General features: G+C 48.3%; 1 protein-coding gene across 4 annotated transcripts in view; it reads left to right on the plus strand.

The window, feature by feature from the left end:
- GATAD2B (GATA zinc finger domain containing 2B) overlaps positions 1 to 17456 on the plus strand; it is a 75030-nt gene that overhangs the window by 32350 nt on the left and 25224 nt on the right. For all 4 annotated transcript variants that reach the window (XM_028709239.2, XM_028709240.2, XM_028709236.2 and 1 more), the window contains one exon: positions 8946 to 9275. In XM_028709239.2, coding sequence (XP_028565072.1) covers positions 8947 to 9275 — 329 coding nt within the window. In that variant the 5' untranslated portion in view covers position 8946. The remainder of the gene's footprint in view (positions 1 to 8945; positions 9276 to 17456) is intronic.

The following is a 17456-nucleotide window of genomic DNA, read 5'->3' on the forward strand; positions in this document are numbered from 1 at the left end:
CTGCAGACGAAGGACTTGCTGGATCAGGCCAGCAGCCCATCTAGTCCAGCATCCTGTTCTCACAGTGGCCAACCAGCATCCTTAATGGGAAGCGTGAAAGCAGGACTTGGAGCGCAAGAGCACTCTCCCCTCTTTCGGCTTCCAACAACTGGTATTGAACAGCAGTACTGCCTCCGACGCTGGAGGCATAGCATGGCCATCATCGCTAGTAGCCATTAATAGCCTTCACCTCTGTGAATGCGTCAATTTTTCTTTTAAACCCATCCAAGTTGGTGGCCATCACTGCCTCCTGTGGGACCGAAGTCATAGATAAACTCTGCACTCCACGAAGAAACACTTTTTCCTCTCCTGAATCTTCCAGCGTTCAGCTTAATTGAATATCCTTGAGTTCTAGTGTGGCGAGAGAGGGAGGAGAAAAGCTTTCCCCTGTCCGTTTTCTCCATTCTGTGCATAGTTTTATAAACTCATATCAATCCTATCTAATATGTGGTGGTTTACCTATTCATTTTCCCCTAACCATGTTTGCAATAGTTTTCTAGTCTTCGTGTTGTCCCAAAGCATAAACATTAGCGCAACATTGTGGTGGTGGTGTTTTCCCCTTGGGAACCCTGGCTTTCCTTGGAATCTTTTCAGAGTTATACTGTGCAGAGATAGATAATGCTTAAGGCAAGAATGGGGGAACCCAGACCTGTGGGGGAGGCAGGCCTGGGGTCCAGTTGTGGTCCTCTGACTTCTCTCAGAGCTTTCCCCAGCCCCTGTGTCGTGCCCCTCCTTGAATGTTTTTCCCTATCTGGGACGACTCCTTGCATTCTGATTCTGCCTCTTATTTTCCTTGATGGAAGATTGGGGGTGTGTGTGTGTAGAAATTAGTCTACGTTACAAAGTTAAAATTTTCATTCATTGCTCCACCGATTTTGTCCTCTGGCCACGGCCACCAATGGCACGTGGCCCCTGGAAGGTTGCCCAGGCACGGTTGCAGCCCTCATTGAAGAAGGTCGCCCAGCCCTGGCTTAGAGAATACCTTTCTCTCTTGAGATATACCAGGGAGTCTGTGCTGCACATTCCAACACTGTCCAAAGCAGGGTCGCTGAGCATGTGAGGCAGGGCCTTCTCAGTTGTGGCTCCCAGACTTCAGTATAGCCGTACTCAGGAGGCCTGTTGAACAGTGTTTGGAATTCGCCAGGCACATTTTGCACCTACCGGCCACTTGTGACCAAGTGAAGATGCCCGGGTGCCAGGATGGCACCTGACATCTCCACCATCTGAAGGTACATGCCTGGGGATCCTTGGATCTTGACAGTTTTCACACACTAGCAACACATCCTGTAGAATTCTATCCATTATATTTTATCTGCGCAATCAGAATGAATTTCAGGAAACAAAAAGGTGTATTGAAAAATACAACACTTGAGCCATCTGGCCCAAAATGGGCAACTAGGCATTTCATTTTGGTGACAGTAACCCTGGTTTAGGGATATGGGTGGTGCTGTGGGTTAAACCACAGAGCCTAGGACTTGCCGATCAGAAGGTTGGTGGTTCTAATCCCCACGACGGGATGAGCTCCCGTTGCTCGGTCCCTGCTCCTGCCAACCTAGCAGTTTGAAAGCACATCAAAGTGCAAGTAGATAAATAGATACCGCTCCGGCGGGAAGGTAAACAACGTTTCTGTGCGCTGCTCTGGTTCGCCAGAAGCGGCTTAGTCATGCTGGCCACATGACCCGGAAGCTGTACGCCGGCTCCCTCAGCCAGTAAAATGAGATGAGCACCACAACCCCAGAGACGTGCGACTGGACCTAACAGTCAGGGGTCCCTTTACCTTTTTAATCCTGGTTTAAGGAGGCGTTTGGTGCCTAGCTTATATATCTGAGTTTCTAACACTGCTGTTGAACCTCTTGCCTCTCAGCCTTTTGTAGGCTTGTGCAGACCACCTTGTTTAGATGGGCCTTGGGTTTGGATAAAAACCACCAGGGTGGTTTTCATTTGACTCAGTTTATCTTTTGTTATCAAACTCCCCCCCCCCCCACCTTTGTTATTCTGTTGTTTTCCCTAAATCTCACCATGAGAACATGGGGGACTTTCTTATGTGCAGCGAAACCTTAGCTCAGTTATGTCTATGCTGGCTTCCCAACCCTCCCTGCATGCAGGTCCCAAGCTCAGTCCCTGGTATTTCCAGGAGGGACCAGGAGAGACTGTGCCTGACAGCCTGGGGAACTTCTGCCAGTCAGTGTGGACAATGCTGTACTAGATGGACCAGTGTTCTTAGTCAGTAGAACACAGCTTCCTGTGTTCCTATGTGGCAGGTATAGGACCTGGGACCTTTGCCTGGCAAAGCACTTTGAGCTACAGCCCCACAGACTCCTGTCTGACACCTCAGAGAGCCACTGCTAGCCAGTGTATATATGATACTTATCTGGATGGACCAATGGTTTAACTTGTTATGTCAGGGACGTGGGGAATGTGGCCCTCCAGGTGTTTCCAAATTCCCACCGTCCCCAGCCATTGGGCCATGCTGCCTGGGGCTGATCGGAGTTATAGTCCAAAACATCTGGAGAGTACTAGGTTGCAGAAAGCATATTTAAAACAACAACAACTTACCAGCCAGTACAGTGGTACCTCGGGTTACATACACTTCAGGTTACATACGCTTCAGGTTACAGACTCCGCTAACCCAGAAATATTACCTCGGGTTAAGAACTTTGCTTCAGGATGAGAACAGAAATTGTGCTCCGGCAGTGCGGCAGCAGCAGGAGGCCCCATTAGCTAAAGTGGTGCTTCAGGTTAAGAACAGTTTCAGGTTAAGAACAGACCTCCGGAACGAATTAAGTTCTTAACCCGAGGTACCACTTTATAAAACATAATGATTGTGGCTGGGTGAACTGATCTGAGATCTGAATTGAGAGGAGGCGTCTGCCGTCCTTGCAAGAGGAAGAGGGGAGGTTGGGCAGGAGCCAGAGGCCAGGTTAAGTGGGGTCGTGCCAAGTGGGGACTGGGACAAAGGGACGCTTGTCCCAAGGACAGGCAGGTCAGCCCTGAGGCCACAACGTTTGATGCAGAGCCTTCCAAACAATGGCTTGTGTTTGGACGTAATGCTCAACCGCAGATCAGCGCCATGGGAATGGGCCTTGGCACGCACCCTCTCTCTTTGCTTCTAGTACAGCCCCAGGGACCAGATCAGAAGCTCTCGCTTAACCACAGTTGCTCATTCCACCCAAGCTGAGTCACTTTGGTAATCCACACAGAGTGGCAAATAAACTAGGATTGTGAACCACAGGTTGAAGCTGGCTTCTTTCCCTAAGCCAGCCTTCCCCAACATCATATACCCTCCAGGGTTTCCCACAGCATCTGGTTATAAGAACAGGACTAGATGGGCCATTCTTATGTCCTTGTGACATTGTTGGACTCCCATCAGCCTCTGCCAGCATTGCCAGTGGTCAGGGATGGTGGGAGTTGGGAGTGAAATTGGGGGAAAGTGCTCTAAACCATAGTTAAGACTAACCACAGTTTATGCTGGTTTGGACATAGTGAATAACTATGGTTATTTGAAAACCTAAGCAAATAATTCCTGTTTCCTCATGGCCTTGCCTGAGGAGTGGAAGGGAAGTTCTCAAGCTCTGAGGCTGATGCACAGAACTTCTTGCCCATGGTTTAGTGTTACGTGTAAGCTCGGCCAATCAGGTGGCCAGGATAAAAACCAGTAGGGGCATGAGCCTTGAATGGCAGGAAGCCCCTGTGGCTTTCTTTAATCACTTGGCTCTCCTGTAGGCATTGAAGACCTGAGTGCTGACCTTACCAGGGATCAAACACATGTTTCAAGAAAGTGCATCTTTCTTGTGGGTTCTTGGATACCTTCCTTGGCATCCCAAGGTCAGACAAAGCAAACAGTCACTTGCCAAGTTTGGTTTTTTTGGAGGGAGGGAGAGAGAGAGAAAAACCCTATTTGTATCACTCCCAGTTCCTGCCAGAATTTTGTCCCTGAAGATCTTGGTCACATTAGGATTAAAGGAGAACATAGGTGTGCCCCTCGCCGCATGCTCCCTAACCCCAGATGATGCAGTCAGAACAAACTTTGGTTGCAATTAAAATAACTTTGCACAGCAGCGGGGTGTTTGTACTGAGGTTTCCGTAGTCCCCATTAAAGCAACGGTTTTCTGTTGGGAACTGTTTCCATAACCATCTCCTCTGGAGTCTAGGAAGGGTCTTTTTCACAGGTATAGAAACTGGCGGGGGGATATTTACCAACCTGCCAAATTATTCGGCTGCAGGCATCTTTGCTAAACAGAAATGAAGGTCACTTAAGAACACAGAAAGCTGCTTTATACTGAGCAACTGTTGGTCCATCTAGCTTGTTATTGTCTATAATGATTGGCAGCGGCTCTTCTGGGTTTCAGGCAGGATATTCCCAGCCCTGTCAGGAGATTAAACCTGGGTTCTTCTGCATGCAGAGTGGATTCTCTCTCCAGTGAGCTGTTGTGGGTCCCTAAAATACAATAGTAAGATTTCACTCCTCTCGGTTGTGAAGAAATGGATGGTTTTAAACCTGGGACCTTCCACACACGAAGCAGATGGTCTTCGGCCCTTCCCCAGACATTTACCCGGGAGCAACCCCAAGTTTGCAACAACTGAGATAAAGAACTCCCCTACATGAAAAGGTTGAAGCATTTGGGACATGCTAGCTCAGAGAATAGGCGAGTAAGAGATGACATGATAGAAGTTCGTAAAATTATGCATGGCATGGAGAGCGTGGGTACAGCAAAGTTTTCCTCCCTCTTTCGTAAGCCTAAGAAACACGTGGGTGTCCAATAAAGCTGAATGTTGGAAGATTCAGGACAGATAAAAGAAAGTGCTTCCTCATACAACACATAGTTAAACTACGCCCGCAGGAGAAAGTGATGGCCACCAACTTGGATGATTTTAAAAGAGGATTGGAGAAATCGGTGGAGAATAGGCTTTCAGTGGTTAATGGCCACAGTTGCTGTGCTCGGCTTCCGCTGTAAAAGGCTGGTTAAACTTGCTGGAAACCACAGGAAAGAAGAGGGTTCTTGTGCCCAGGTCCTGCTTGCATCTGGTTGGACTCTGCAAAAACAGTGTATTGGACTAGTTGGGCCATTGGCCTGATCCAGCAGACAGGCTCCTCTTATGTTCCTAAGACTACAGACTTAATCTGTCATTTAAATTGAGCATGAGCCCCCTTGGACTCAGTGAGAATTGCTTCTGAGCAAATTTAGGATTGATCCAGCAGCGCATTTGCAAGCTCTGAAATGTGTAATACAGTAGGTGAGGTACAATTCTTCTCTGTGATGCTGAATTTTAGCTTGTGGGGCTGGTGTTAAGTACCCACATGCCAGTTTTGTGGGGCTATTTTTGTTAAAGGTATTGTTTCATTCTAACTCAAGAGTGGTGGGTTGTTTTTTAAAAAAACAACTCCTTTTTTGTTAAGCTTCTTTTTCTTTTTTTTAAAGAAGGCTTCTGTGTTGGAATTTTTTTGTCAAAAAGTCAACCTTATCAAAATGGAATCAATGAATTGGTTAAACAAGGAGGTGATTAATCAGCAGTGGAATGATTTAATCACCTGACAAGGACTGGTTTCTGAGACATACACTTAAGTGTGTGTGTGTGTGTGTGTGTGTGTGTGTGCGCGCGCGCACACACACACACACACACACACACACACACACACAGAGTCTGCAATGCACATCTTCCCTCTAAACATGTCCCTGCATGCCTGACTGTCTTCTGGCTCCGGGCTTGTCCTCTAAAATGCGTTCCCAGCCAAGCCTGCTCCGGAGGTGGGGGAGGTTTGCCTTCAGGGCTGTGATAAAAAGTTGTCTGAGGACAGATGAAAGCATGCCAACCTATTGTTTATTGAGCCGGTTTTGCTGCTCGTGAAGATTTATACCCCACTTTTCTCACAGAGGCTTGGCGGCAGCTTTTGATGTGTCCTGGCGCTACCAGTCTGCTTACTGGACCAGGAACAAAGTTCTTCCGTTAATTCACAGAACCCTAAACAACAAACACTGAGTGCCTTAAGGACAACCTGCCTCTGATAGTGGTCACTTATGGTGGTCCTCCATTATATTGCGGTTCCCTGGTTTATACCAGAGACTGAGCCTTTAGTGTCATAGCTTTTAGCCTCCGTCTCTCATAACACTAGAGCGGATGGCACATCCTGAATGATGCAAGATTTGGGGCTGATAAAATACCTTCCTCATGCACTGCATCACAGGAGGCAGTGATGGCCACAAACTTTGGCTTTAAAAGAGAATTGGACAAATTAATGGAGGAGAAGGCTTTCAACAGCTACTAACCATGACGGCTATGTTCTCCCTCCACCGTCAGAGGCAGTAGGCCTCTGAATACCAGTTGCTGGAAGCCACAAAAGGGGAGAGTTGTCCTGCACAGGCATCTGGTCAGCCACTGTGAGAACAGGATGTTGGACTGTATGGGGCACTGGCCTGGTTCAGCAGGACTCCAATTATGTTCTTGGGTTCTTACTGCAACAGAGCTGGGTAGTCTTTGGTCTGGTTGCACTGAGTCATCCATGGAGCCCCCGAGATCAAAGGATGGCAGCCACAATGTGGGAAATAATCCTGCTATCCTCTGCTGAGGCTCAGTGTATTGTTTTTATTTCTCCCAGCCTTCCCCAGCCCCTCTGGATCTTGCTAGGCTCCCAGCTCCCATCATCATCCCTGACATCTGGCCATGTTGACTGTTGCTGGGACTAACAGGAGTTGTGAGTTCAGCAGCATCCAAAGGGTACCATGTTAAGCAAGACTGGGATCAAGAATGAGGATGTCCTGAGCTTCGGCAGAAGACTGCATAGAGTTTTCTGAACCCATTCAGCAACATCAAATCATTAGGAATCTATTTTTTGTTTGCATGTTATGTAATGTGCTTGCAAATGATTGTCAAGTGAGAAACCTTCGCTATAGAACACAAAGACGTGTGAAAAGTATACACTGAATCCCATCAACATCGGGAGCAAAAACGGGGAAGGGAGATGAGATAGAAAAACAGAGGGACAGGCACACTGCTCAGTTCTGGAGCATAGGATTTGTGTGGAGGAAGCCAAATTCTTCCTCTGGCATCTCCATTGAAACAGGCATTTCTGGAAAAGACCTCCAAACCCGAGACCACTGGCAGCTCCCACCAGTCAGAGGAGACAGTCCGATTCCCAAGCCATTTCATATGTTCTGATTAGGGATGTAAGAACGAGGGTGATTTCTGTTTCCACCTGCCTTCGTCACATTCAGCATTGTTTCCATTCCACTGCAGTTCAGTTTCCACCAAATACTATGTTACTTGTCTTGCTGTGCACTGTTTAACATACTTATTTAAGTAATTTATGGATTTAATGTCGTTAAGGACTTGTTTCCACATCTTTCTTATAAATGCTAGGGAAACACAGTATGAATGGTGAGGGACTGCTCATTTATATATACTTTGTGGGCTGAAAATGGTGAATACTTGTTGGTGTTTGATGGATTTAATTTCTATTCTGGGCATGGGACGAATAAGCAGGCACCAGCAATTTCTGTTTCCATTTTTGATGGACTTCTCTGACATCTCTAGTTCTGATACACTCATTATGAGTCTGCTACACTCCTGTCCTCGAAATCCTGTCTCAAATGTCACTGTAAAAGCGAGCTGCTTTTTAAAGCTACTCGTTTATCCACATCATATGCAGCCACACACAAAGCAATAAATGTCCAACTCCCATTCCAGCCCAAGAGGAACCCAACAATTCTCTATAAAGGAAATCAGACAGTGTATCAGGACTAGCGTTCTTCTCAAAAGCTTCCCAGCCATATGTAGCACCTTGGCTCGTCTATGGCAAACAAGTGGTTGCTTCCAGCAGAAGCTTCACTCATTTAGACTGCTGAGTGCCTAAAAATATGTGGGCAAGTGATATAGTGAGAGATTTTTGTGGATTAGTGTCTTCTAAGGACTTGCAAGCATGGCTGTCAAATGTCAGTACATGTCCGAAGAACTGTATTTTACTTTTTCTGAGGGGAGGGGGGAGCGGCCATTAGGGATGAGGGACAAATTCTGTTTGGTTCGCATTTAAAGGTGAAAGTACCTAAATTGCACTTTCTGAAACAATACGTGAATCAAAACAGCCGTCCTGCAAAATTCACACCTCGCTGAATTTTGCAACACAGTTCTCTGGGCAAGTGGGGTCAAGTGTGCATAAAAATACATCTGTCAGTGAAAATAATATACAGGCATGCATATTAGGGGAAGTTGCTTTGCAAACGTGTGTATTAGGCAAAGTTGCATACAAAACTGTGTATACTGGGAGCAGCTCACACTCGAATTCTGATCAGTTTTCGTGAAGGCAAATCACAAACCAATGTGAAAATAACTGAACTAAGGATTAGAAATGAAAGAAACTTGAAAACTGCTAGTTTCCTTGAAAACTCCTCTCTCCTTATTCATTCATTTTCCTATATTTATATTCTGCCTTTCCTCCAGTCTTGGAACCCAAGGCAGCTTGCATGTGGTTCTCAGGAGGTATCCCATTCAGACCCAGGCCTGATTTGCTTCTGCAAAGCGGAACCCGTGTGCCTTCAAACCATACCCATGGAAATGGCATTTTGCACGGTGGCCCACCAGATGCCTCTGGGAAGCCAGCAAGCAGGGGATGGAGGGTGACTTCTTCTGCACTTTGGGGGGGGGGGTGTCCATTTTTAGCCATTGTGGCCAATAGCTACTGATTGGTCAGGGCTCAGAAATCTGTTGCCTTCTAGTTGTTCTTGGGCTCCAACTCTCACCCATCCCCAAATAGCATGGCCAATGGTCAGGAGTGATGGGAGCCGTAGTCCAACAACATCTGGAGGGCCACAGGTTCCCTATTCCTGGCTTTGGAGGTGTGATACTGAGTGTCACATCCTTGCCATCCTTGTTTCCCCCCTGACCGTATCCTCTGCTCTCCCTTACCATGGCAGGATGGACCGTATGACAGAGGACGCCCTGCGCCTAAATCTCTTGAAGCGGAGCCTGGACCAAGCCGACGAGCGGGATGACGTCCTGGCCAAGAGGCTGAAGATGGAAGGGCATGAGGCCATGGAGCGCCTCAAGATGCTGGCGCTGCTCAAGAGGAAGGACCTGGCGGGCATCGAGGTGCCCCATGAGCTGCCCGTCAAGCAGGACGGCCTGAAGGTCTATGAGGAGAAGCTGAATGGGAACATGAGGCCCCACACGGACAGCCGGTCTTCGGGGAGGCCGGGGAAGGAAAACATCAATGAGGAGCCAGTGGACATGAGCGCAAAGAGAAGGTAGGGAGCCAGCCCTTTTGTGTTTGCGTGTATATCTTCCTATATACATAAATATGTAAGGCTGTCATCATGCAGCCCCGTTGGAGGATTTGTAGTGCCTTATCCTGGGTTTCCATGAAGAAAAACCAAAGAGACCAAGAAAATTGAGTTTACTGGTTGTATGGGGTAGGAAAGGAAGCACTAGGGAGTTAATGTGGGGGGAGTGGCAGGGGGTCTTGGTTGGTGAGTGGAGCGAGCCAGTGAGTGAATGAATGAATGAATATCTATTCCACCTTTCATTCTACAGTCATAGGGCTCTGTACTGAAGATAAAATAAAAACTTCAGTACCCTGAGTGGGGTGTAGCGGTCAGACAGTGTCGGACTAGGACCTGGGAGAGACCATGGTTGAGACCCTTCACTCAGCCATGAGACGCACTGGGGTGACATTGGGCCAATTGATATCTCTCAGCCGAGCCTACTTTGCAGGGTTCTTGTGAGGACAAAACGAGGAGGGAGAAACCCACATATGCCACGTTGAGCTCCTTGTGGAGAAGAGAGAGCAATACAAATGTAATAATGAGCAAATAATAGAAATGACAGCAACATGTAAAAAAAAGCAGCACCATAAAATGACAGTACAGTTGGGGGAGAAATTCATCAAATCCATCAAAACCATACTACCCTCTCCCTCCAAATGCTTGGCAAAAGAGGTATGTCTTTGTGTGCCATCTAAAAAGAACAAAGCAGCAAGACATGAATTGGTATGGATGGAGTTTCATATTTGTCATTAAGAAGGATAGGCGCACCCTTGGCTCAAGGATCTATTTATCTCCCCTTTTTGTTCTTGTCAATATGGTGCAACCGTGTGGAATGTCTTAAGACTATGAACATTGCATGTCTGAAACTTTGGCAAGCCACTGCCAGCCTGTGTAGACAGCACTGAGCTCGATGGACGAAAGGTCTGACCTGCCTGATGTGGCAGATTCCCATGTTCCTAACTAGATGAGATTTTTTAATGATGCAAATCTAACTCATCACTTTAGAATAGCCACACTTACAATAATTGTGGTCTGCTTATTTAATTTATTTGCTTTGGGTGCCCCTTCCTAGGCCTTTCCTTTTCCCGAAGGCACTGAGGGGAGTTGTTGCCAATCACTTTCTGTTCAGTTTTTTTCTTCTTCAGACGAACACAGTAATTGACAAAACAGATGTGTTAATGGATCTGGGTCAGGCTTATTAATTTCAGTGGGACTACTCTGAGTAGAACTTATTTGTATAAGACCCAAAGGGCTCCCTCGAGAGCCAGTATTTTGACACTCATCCTTTGTCAATTTCACCTGATTCCAATATGCTATGAAATGTCTCTCAAGTTGTGGCTTTTATATACCGTATTTTTCGCTCTATAAGACGCACCAGACCACAAGATGCACCTAGTTTTTGGAGGAGGAAAACAAGAAAAAAAATATTCTGAATCTCAGAAGCCAGAACAGCAAGAGGGATCGCTGTGCAGTGAAAGCAGCAATCCCTCTTGCTGTTCTGGCTTCTGTGATAGCTGCGCAGCCTGCATTCGCTCCATAAGACGCACACACATTTCCCCTTACTTTTTAGGAGGGAAAAAGTGAGTCTTATAAAGCAAAAAATATGGTAATTAATTTCACGTGGTGTTCTCTTACACAGACACGTGTGCGTGTGTGCGCACACACATATCTCCAGCCCTACCGTTATTTATTTTATTTATTTATTTTATTTATTTAGTAACTGTCTTTACCGCCCTTCATCCGAAGATGACAGGGCAGTTTGCAATATAAAAACACAAAAATGCATAGCATAATAACAAACGAAAACAGTTAAAAAGGACATGGAACAGGCTGTCTCAGGCTGGGCAATAGCAGTGAGGTCCTGGGAGGGGACAGAGTCATGCCTCCTGTGTGGGCCACACACTGCACCCCTGAGCTGGCGCGGTGCCCTCAGATGGAAGCTGACATAGGAAGCTGCCTCATACCGAGTCAGGCCCTTCGTCCATCTAGCACAATATTGTCTCCACTGACTGGCAGTGGCTCTCCAGGGTTTCAAGCAGGGGGTATTCCCGGCCCTACCTGGAGATGCTGGGAATTGAACGCACGACCTTCTGCACAAAAAGCTGGTGCTCTGTCACCGAGCTGCAGCTCTTCCCTTCACCCCCAGCCATACCCTGGCTTAGTTCAGTCATGCTGCCAGTAGCAGAGGAATCATAGAATCATAGAGTTGGAAGAGACCACAAGGGCCATCGAGTCCAACCCCCTGCCAAGCAGGAAACACCATCAGAGCACTCCTGACATATGGTTGTCAAGCCTCTGCTTAAAGACCTCCAAAGACGGAGACTCCACCACACTCCTTGGCAGCAAATTCCACTGTCGAACAGCTCTTACTGTCAGGAAGTTCTTCCTAATGTTTAGGTGGAATCCTCTTTCTTGTAGTTTGGATCCATTGCTCCGTGTCCGCTTCTCTGGAGCAGCAGAAAACAACCTTTCTCCCTCCTCTATGTGACATCCTTTTATATATTTGAACATGGCTATCATATCACCCCTTAACCTCCTCTTCTCCAGGCTAAGGAAGAGCCATTCTAGTCGGTTTCTCCGCGCGAAAGGGAGACATTGCCACCTTGTCCATTGCCTCAGGTGGCAAAAGGCCCTGGGCTGGTCTGGCATCAGCATCCCTATGCCAGTTCTTCTTTAGCGAAATCTCAGCTGCTCTGGTATTTTGCTGGAAGGGTTTGCTCAAGTTGATTGCTTTGTTTTGAATGCTGTGCTCAGTGGGCATTGCATAAAAGCATGGGCCCTTGCCTGCTGGATCAGGCCAATGGCCCCTCTAGTCCAGCATCCTCTTCTCACACTGGCCAACCAAATGGCGAACGGTTGTTCTCCCAGGAGGCCGCACCCATAGTCTCTTCGCCCCCAGTGCATGGGGACCTCACTACATCCTTCAATCTGCCCACCCGCCCCTGCCTTTATCACTGGTCCAGGGGGAGGGAACAGGTGTCAACCAGCCCCAAGGTTTGACTGACATGGGCTCCATCTCAAGATGTGAAATCCTGACTCACTCGCGCAGCTCAGAGGCGCAGTGCCAGCCGTGGGAGGGAGCAAAGCGTCTCTAAGGCAGGAAGCGCCACGGGTGCCACTCTGTTTGGCGGGTGGCAGTGCTGATGGCGGCAGCCCAGGCTGCCTGCCTGCCATCTGCTCTTCCGCCCCTGCTCGCCGGTCATCATCATCCTCTTGTTCCCTTTGCACTCGAACAGAAGGATCTTCCGGGGAGCTCGGGGTGCGGGGCTTGGTTAGCAGAAGGCTGTCACCGACTGCTCAAAGAAGACCCCCTAAGAACATCAGAAAAGCCCTGCAGTTTAGAGGAGGCAGAGCATAGCCTTTATGGATGGTAGCCTCTTTCCTCCTTGCATTTGTCGAATCCTCTTTTAAAGGCATCCACCCGTAATCCTTCTCATCAGGCAAGAGGAGGAAGCAGGCGGAATTGGAAGAGCTGGACAGATCAGACCCACGGGGACTGATCTGCCGCAGAGGATCTTGCTCAGTTGTGTTTCTGTGTTAATCGGGGGTTAGTGGGGTAGTCTGTATTTTCCACCCTAGGTAAAATAATGCCTGTAGCAACACTTCTGCATACGCAACCTTTCCCCCAAACCCCCAAAGAAGTGGGGAAAGAAGCTCTGCAGTCTCTTTACACTAGGGGCGTGGAAATCTGTGCACTTCCAGAGGGTGTTAGATTCTGGCCGACAGCAGCTAGCACGGGCGGATGGAAGTTAAGAAGCAAGAGGACAGGCGTTGCATTGATAAAGAACATAAGAAGAGCCCTGCAGGATCAGGCCAGTGGCCCATCTAGTCCAGCGCCCTGTTCTCTCAGTGGCCAGCCAGATCCCCGTGGGAAACCCCCAGGCAGGACCCCGAGCACGAGAGCACTCAGCCCTCCTGCATTTTCCGGGAACTGGGATTCAGAAGCACTATGGCCTCTGGCCATGGAGGCAGAGCACAGCCATTGTGGGTAGTAGCCACTGATAGCTTTCTCTTTCGTGAATTTGTCCAGTCCTCTTTTAAAGCTGTCATGGTTGGCGGCCACCACTGTCTTCTGTGAGGGCAAGTTCATAGCTCAGCTGTGCACCATGTGAAGAAATTGTAGTGGAGGGTTGCTTTTTGAACTCAACAATATGGTGCCCTCCAGGTCTGCCTGGAGTCCCATCATCCACAGTGACCCCTTGGCTCATGCTGACTGCTGGGGCTGATGGGAATTGGTAGTCCAATGTGCTCCAGAGAGCCACAGTTCTCCCACCCCCTTGCAAATCCTTTGCTTTCTGTGAAAGGCTGAGGGTTACAGAGCAGGTCGGGATCTGTGTGAACCTATGGGTTCTGAAAATAGCCTTTTCAGGCACTCACTTTCAGAGTGGCATTTTCCCTCGCTTGAGATTGATTAAAGTTTAGTGTGCTTGACGCTTTGTTCCACCCGCCCCCCTCCTGAAGTGTGACATAAAGCCATCTGTGCTGGGGGAGAGCTGTGCAACGTTGGCCACACCAGTCCCACTTTCCTGTAGAGAGATTCCTGTCAAAGGAAGAAATAATTGCAAGGAGTTGGTCCCCCCCCTCCCCCGGGAAAAAAGCTTCAACAAAAAAATGATGACTGAAAAGCTAAGTACCCGATCACAGTTTTCATAAACCACGAAGTGATTTCATGGCATGAAGTGAGTAGGCAAATCTTATGACACAGATTGGGATTGAAGCAGGCTAAATCCTACTCAGAGTAAGACCGTTGATAGATTCTAGTTCATCATGGCCGTGATTTTGATGGGTCTAGTCTAGAGTAGGATTTAGCTGGATGCAATCCGTTATACCGAAACGTAATCCATCTCATTGCTTGTGGAGCTTCAGTGTGCTTGAAGTTAATGTGTCCGTCTTCTGACTGTACGGAGCTCTGTGTGTGCACTGGTGTCGTCTTCCAGTTTCATACCTGAGGCACAGTGCATGCTAATGCCTTGAAGCCGAGGCCTGTTGCTCTTGTCAGGATCCTAAGAAGTGCAGCTCTCATCTAGAGACTTGCAAGAGCCCCTCGGGCTTCCATCCCTCATTGTGTCAGAGAAAAGTTTGAAAAGCATGGAGGGCATCATTTGGGCCTCATGGTGGCGGAGGTTTTGAAAATGTATGGCCCCTGTATCAGTTGGTAGAATATTGCACGAGGTTCCTTATAACATGGAATACCACCTTTTCAGAATTCCCTCTTTAGTAGGAGCATGCATCTAGTCTTCTTGGGAATGTTGCAAATGTGTAAAAACAGAAAAGTTGTGGCTTTCGAGGCTTAGTACAAGGGGAATATGTGGCCATGTGCACATTACCCTTTACTCCTCGTCCACTGCTCTCCCACTGCTGGTTTCTGAAGCTGAGCACACATGACACGAGCCAAATGCCGTATGTATCCTGTACTCTCTTGAGAAGTCCTGCTGTTTCGTGTGCTTTCCTTCAAACCTGCTTCCATCCGATTTGCAAAAGTAACTCACCGTTAAGCTTGTGAGGTGTGTCCATTTGAGACAGCCATTGAGCATGCTCAGATGACAGCTTCACTTAATAGGAGTTTTGGGAGGAGTTGCAGGCCTAGGGAAACAAATCAGGTAATGCACGTCAGGTGAAGGCACCCCTGTCGGCGGCCGGCTGTGTATGACAGTGTTAAAATGTGACTTGAAATGTGGGGGGGGGGGCAAGGAGAGAATGATCTCCCTGCGTTTCGGTATGCTAATGTGTACATTGCCTGTGTGTCTGATGCTTAGTGCATGGGGGGATATGCATGTTCACGAGCATGCTCTGCCCAGCCCTCCATCTCTCCTTTAGCCGCATTCCTAGTTGTTCTGCTCCTCCCTTTCAACTGTTCCTCTATAGTATTTGAGGCACACACACCCTCCCAGCCTTAATTCTACAAAAGCCCTAGTTGTGTGCACAAAATAAAAGGTAAAGGTAAAGGTACCCCTGCCCGTACGGGCCAGTCTTGACAGACTCTAGGGTTGTGCGCCCATCTCACTTAAGAGGCCAGGGGCCAGCGCCGTCGGGAGACACTTCCGGGTCACGTGGCCAGCGTGACAAGCTGCATCTGGCGAGCCAGCGCAGCACACGGAAACGCCGTTTACCTTCCCGCCAGTAAGCGGTCCCTATTTACCTACTTGCACCCGGGGTGCTTTCGAACTGCTAGGTTGGCAGGCGCTGGGACCGAGCAACGGGAGCGCACCCCGCCGCGGGGATTCGAACCGCCGACCTTTCGATCTGCAAGTCCTAGGCACTGAGGCTTTTACCCACAGCGCCACCCAAACTGTGCCAATAGCATAAATTTACACACAATGCCCATTGGTCAGCCAAAGGCAAGGGCAGAGACAATTTTCCTGTTACAACACTGATTTTGGGAGGGGGGTTAGTTGCCAACAAAAAAAGCCCTGTGTGATGTCATAAAGCATGGCAGCAGCGCTTGGTTACTGCTGGATGACATCGCCCCGTCTCCGAGTGACAGGAAGTGGCGGCCGCTGCTGGTTGCCCAGCGATTCCACTTCCAGGTCACTGTTTGACCCAGACCCTGCTTACAAATCCCTTCCTGAAAGGGAGAATCTTTCCAAGGTTGCGATGAGTATGGAGTTCAGGTATATCCTCTTTCCTTGTGAAAACTCTGGGGCTTCTCTTATATCTCCCATTTTCTTTATTTTGCAGTCTCTCTAGTTTAAAATTTCTTGCCACACGCCCTTTCTGGCTTTTCATGGAGCATTCCCCTTAGAATCAGTCTTCCTCATTGCTCCCTCCCCCCGTTTTTGTTGTGCAGCTCCTTCGCAGGGACCAGAAATATTCATGGTGCCTGGCTTGTTCATCTCCTAGAAAATCTAATTCCCTGCTTGAACCAAATTAATTGGCCAACTACATGTTAATTGAGGATTAGAGGTTGACCTCCTGTCAGTTAATTGGTGGGGTTAACAAGCAAACACCCCTGAATTCAGGACACACTGGCTTGTCTCCCTCTTGCACCAAGTTTTAATATAAAGCAGAATCTTGAAAATGTGACTTTTTATTCCTGTTTGAATAAGAGTAGCAGCTAATTTTCCCTCTTTCCTGGTGGAAAGAGCCTGGCTTGCAAACAAGTCCACAAGCGTCACTCTCCTACTCAGCTAGGCTAGCAATATGTGGAGTGACAGAAAGGAGCCATTTTTGGTCACACACACACCTCTGATTGCCTGAAGGCAACACCGACTCGCCACAGGTGACTAACTTAAATGACAGTTTACAAGGCTGGTTTTCTTTCAGTGCAATGAAATCATGGGCAGCCAAAAATCAATAGGGCTCAGCTGGCAATAGGTTGGCTGCCTGATCGAGCCTTAGGGCTCTTCTCATGTTATTCATAGCTAAGGAAGGGGTTTCAGCCGTTCCCCCTGATTTGCTAGCTTTCTACATGCAACGCAGGCTTCTGTGTTTTCCTATGTGGAAGGATTGAATGCTGTGGCACTCACATGGGGCCTGCGGTCTGGAACAGTACCAGCCCAATATGCCTCTGAATCACAGGTGGGGAAGGTGGCCGTTGAACATGGGTCCTTACGGCAAGTTTCCCACTGTGATATCTGCTTGGCCACTGTGAGAGTGGGACACTGGCCAAGATGGGCCCTTTTGGCCTGATCCCAGCAGCAGGGATCTTCTTAACATTCTTAGAACCTGTTGTGATTCCGCACAATGTGCGCAAGGAAAGCTCTTGGCGTCAGAGAGTGTGTGGTGCCTCTGAGATATCCACTGAGAGCGTCTCAAGGCTAGGAAGGATCCCTGTCACGGGGCCACATTCGCTGCACACACAGCCAGCATACCCATGTTGCTTTCTCGCTGTCAGATGTTTACAAATTCAGCCGCCTTGATCAGACCTTCAGTCCACCCACCGATGCAATCGAGTATCCCAGTCAGTATTATTGCAGCAGAGAAGTGTAAGGAAATAGACACGGAAGAGAAGGCTATAGAGCCAATGATCTGTCCTGGGTAGAGATGAGCCCCAGTGTTTGCTGTCTCCGTGGCTTTCTGCATCAGGGTTGGGCAGCCTTGGGCAAAAGGTGACCCTTAGGACTCTTCCCCAGCCACACACCTCTCCCTGTGCATTGCCCTTCCCTGGGCCTTGCTTCACTCTCTTTGAGTGTTTTTGCCCAGCTGGAATGTCTCTTTGAACTC

This window comes from Podarcis muralis, chromosome 16, assembly GCF_964188315.1.
Source record: "Podarcis muralis chromosome 16, rPodMur119.hap1.1, whole genome shotgun sequence".
NCBI lineage: Eukaryota > Metazoa > Chordata > Lepidosauria > Squamata > Lacertidae > Podarcis > Podarcis muralis.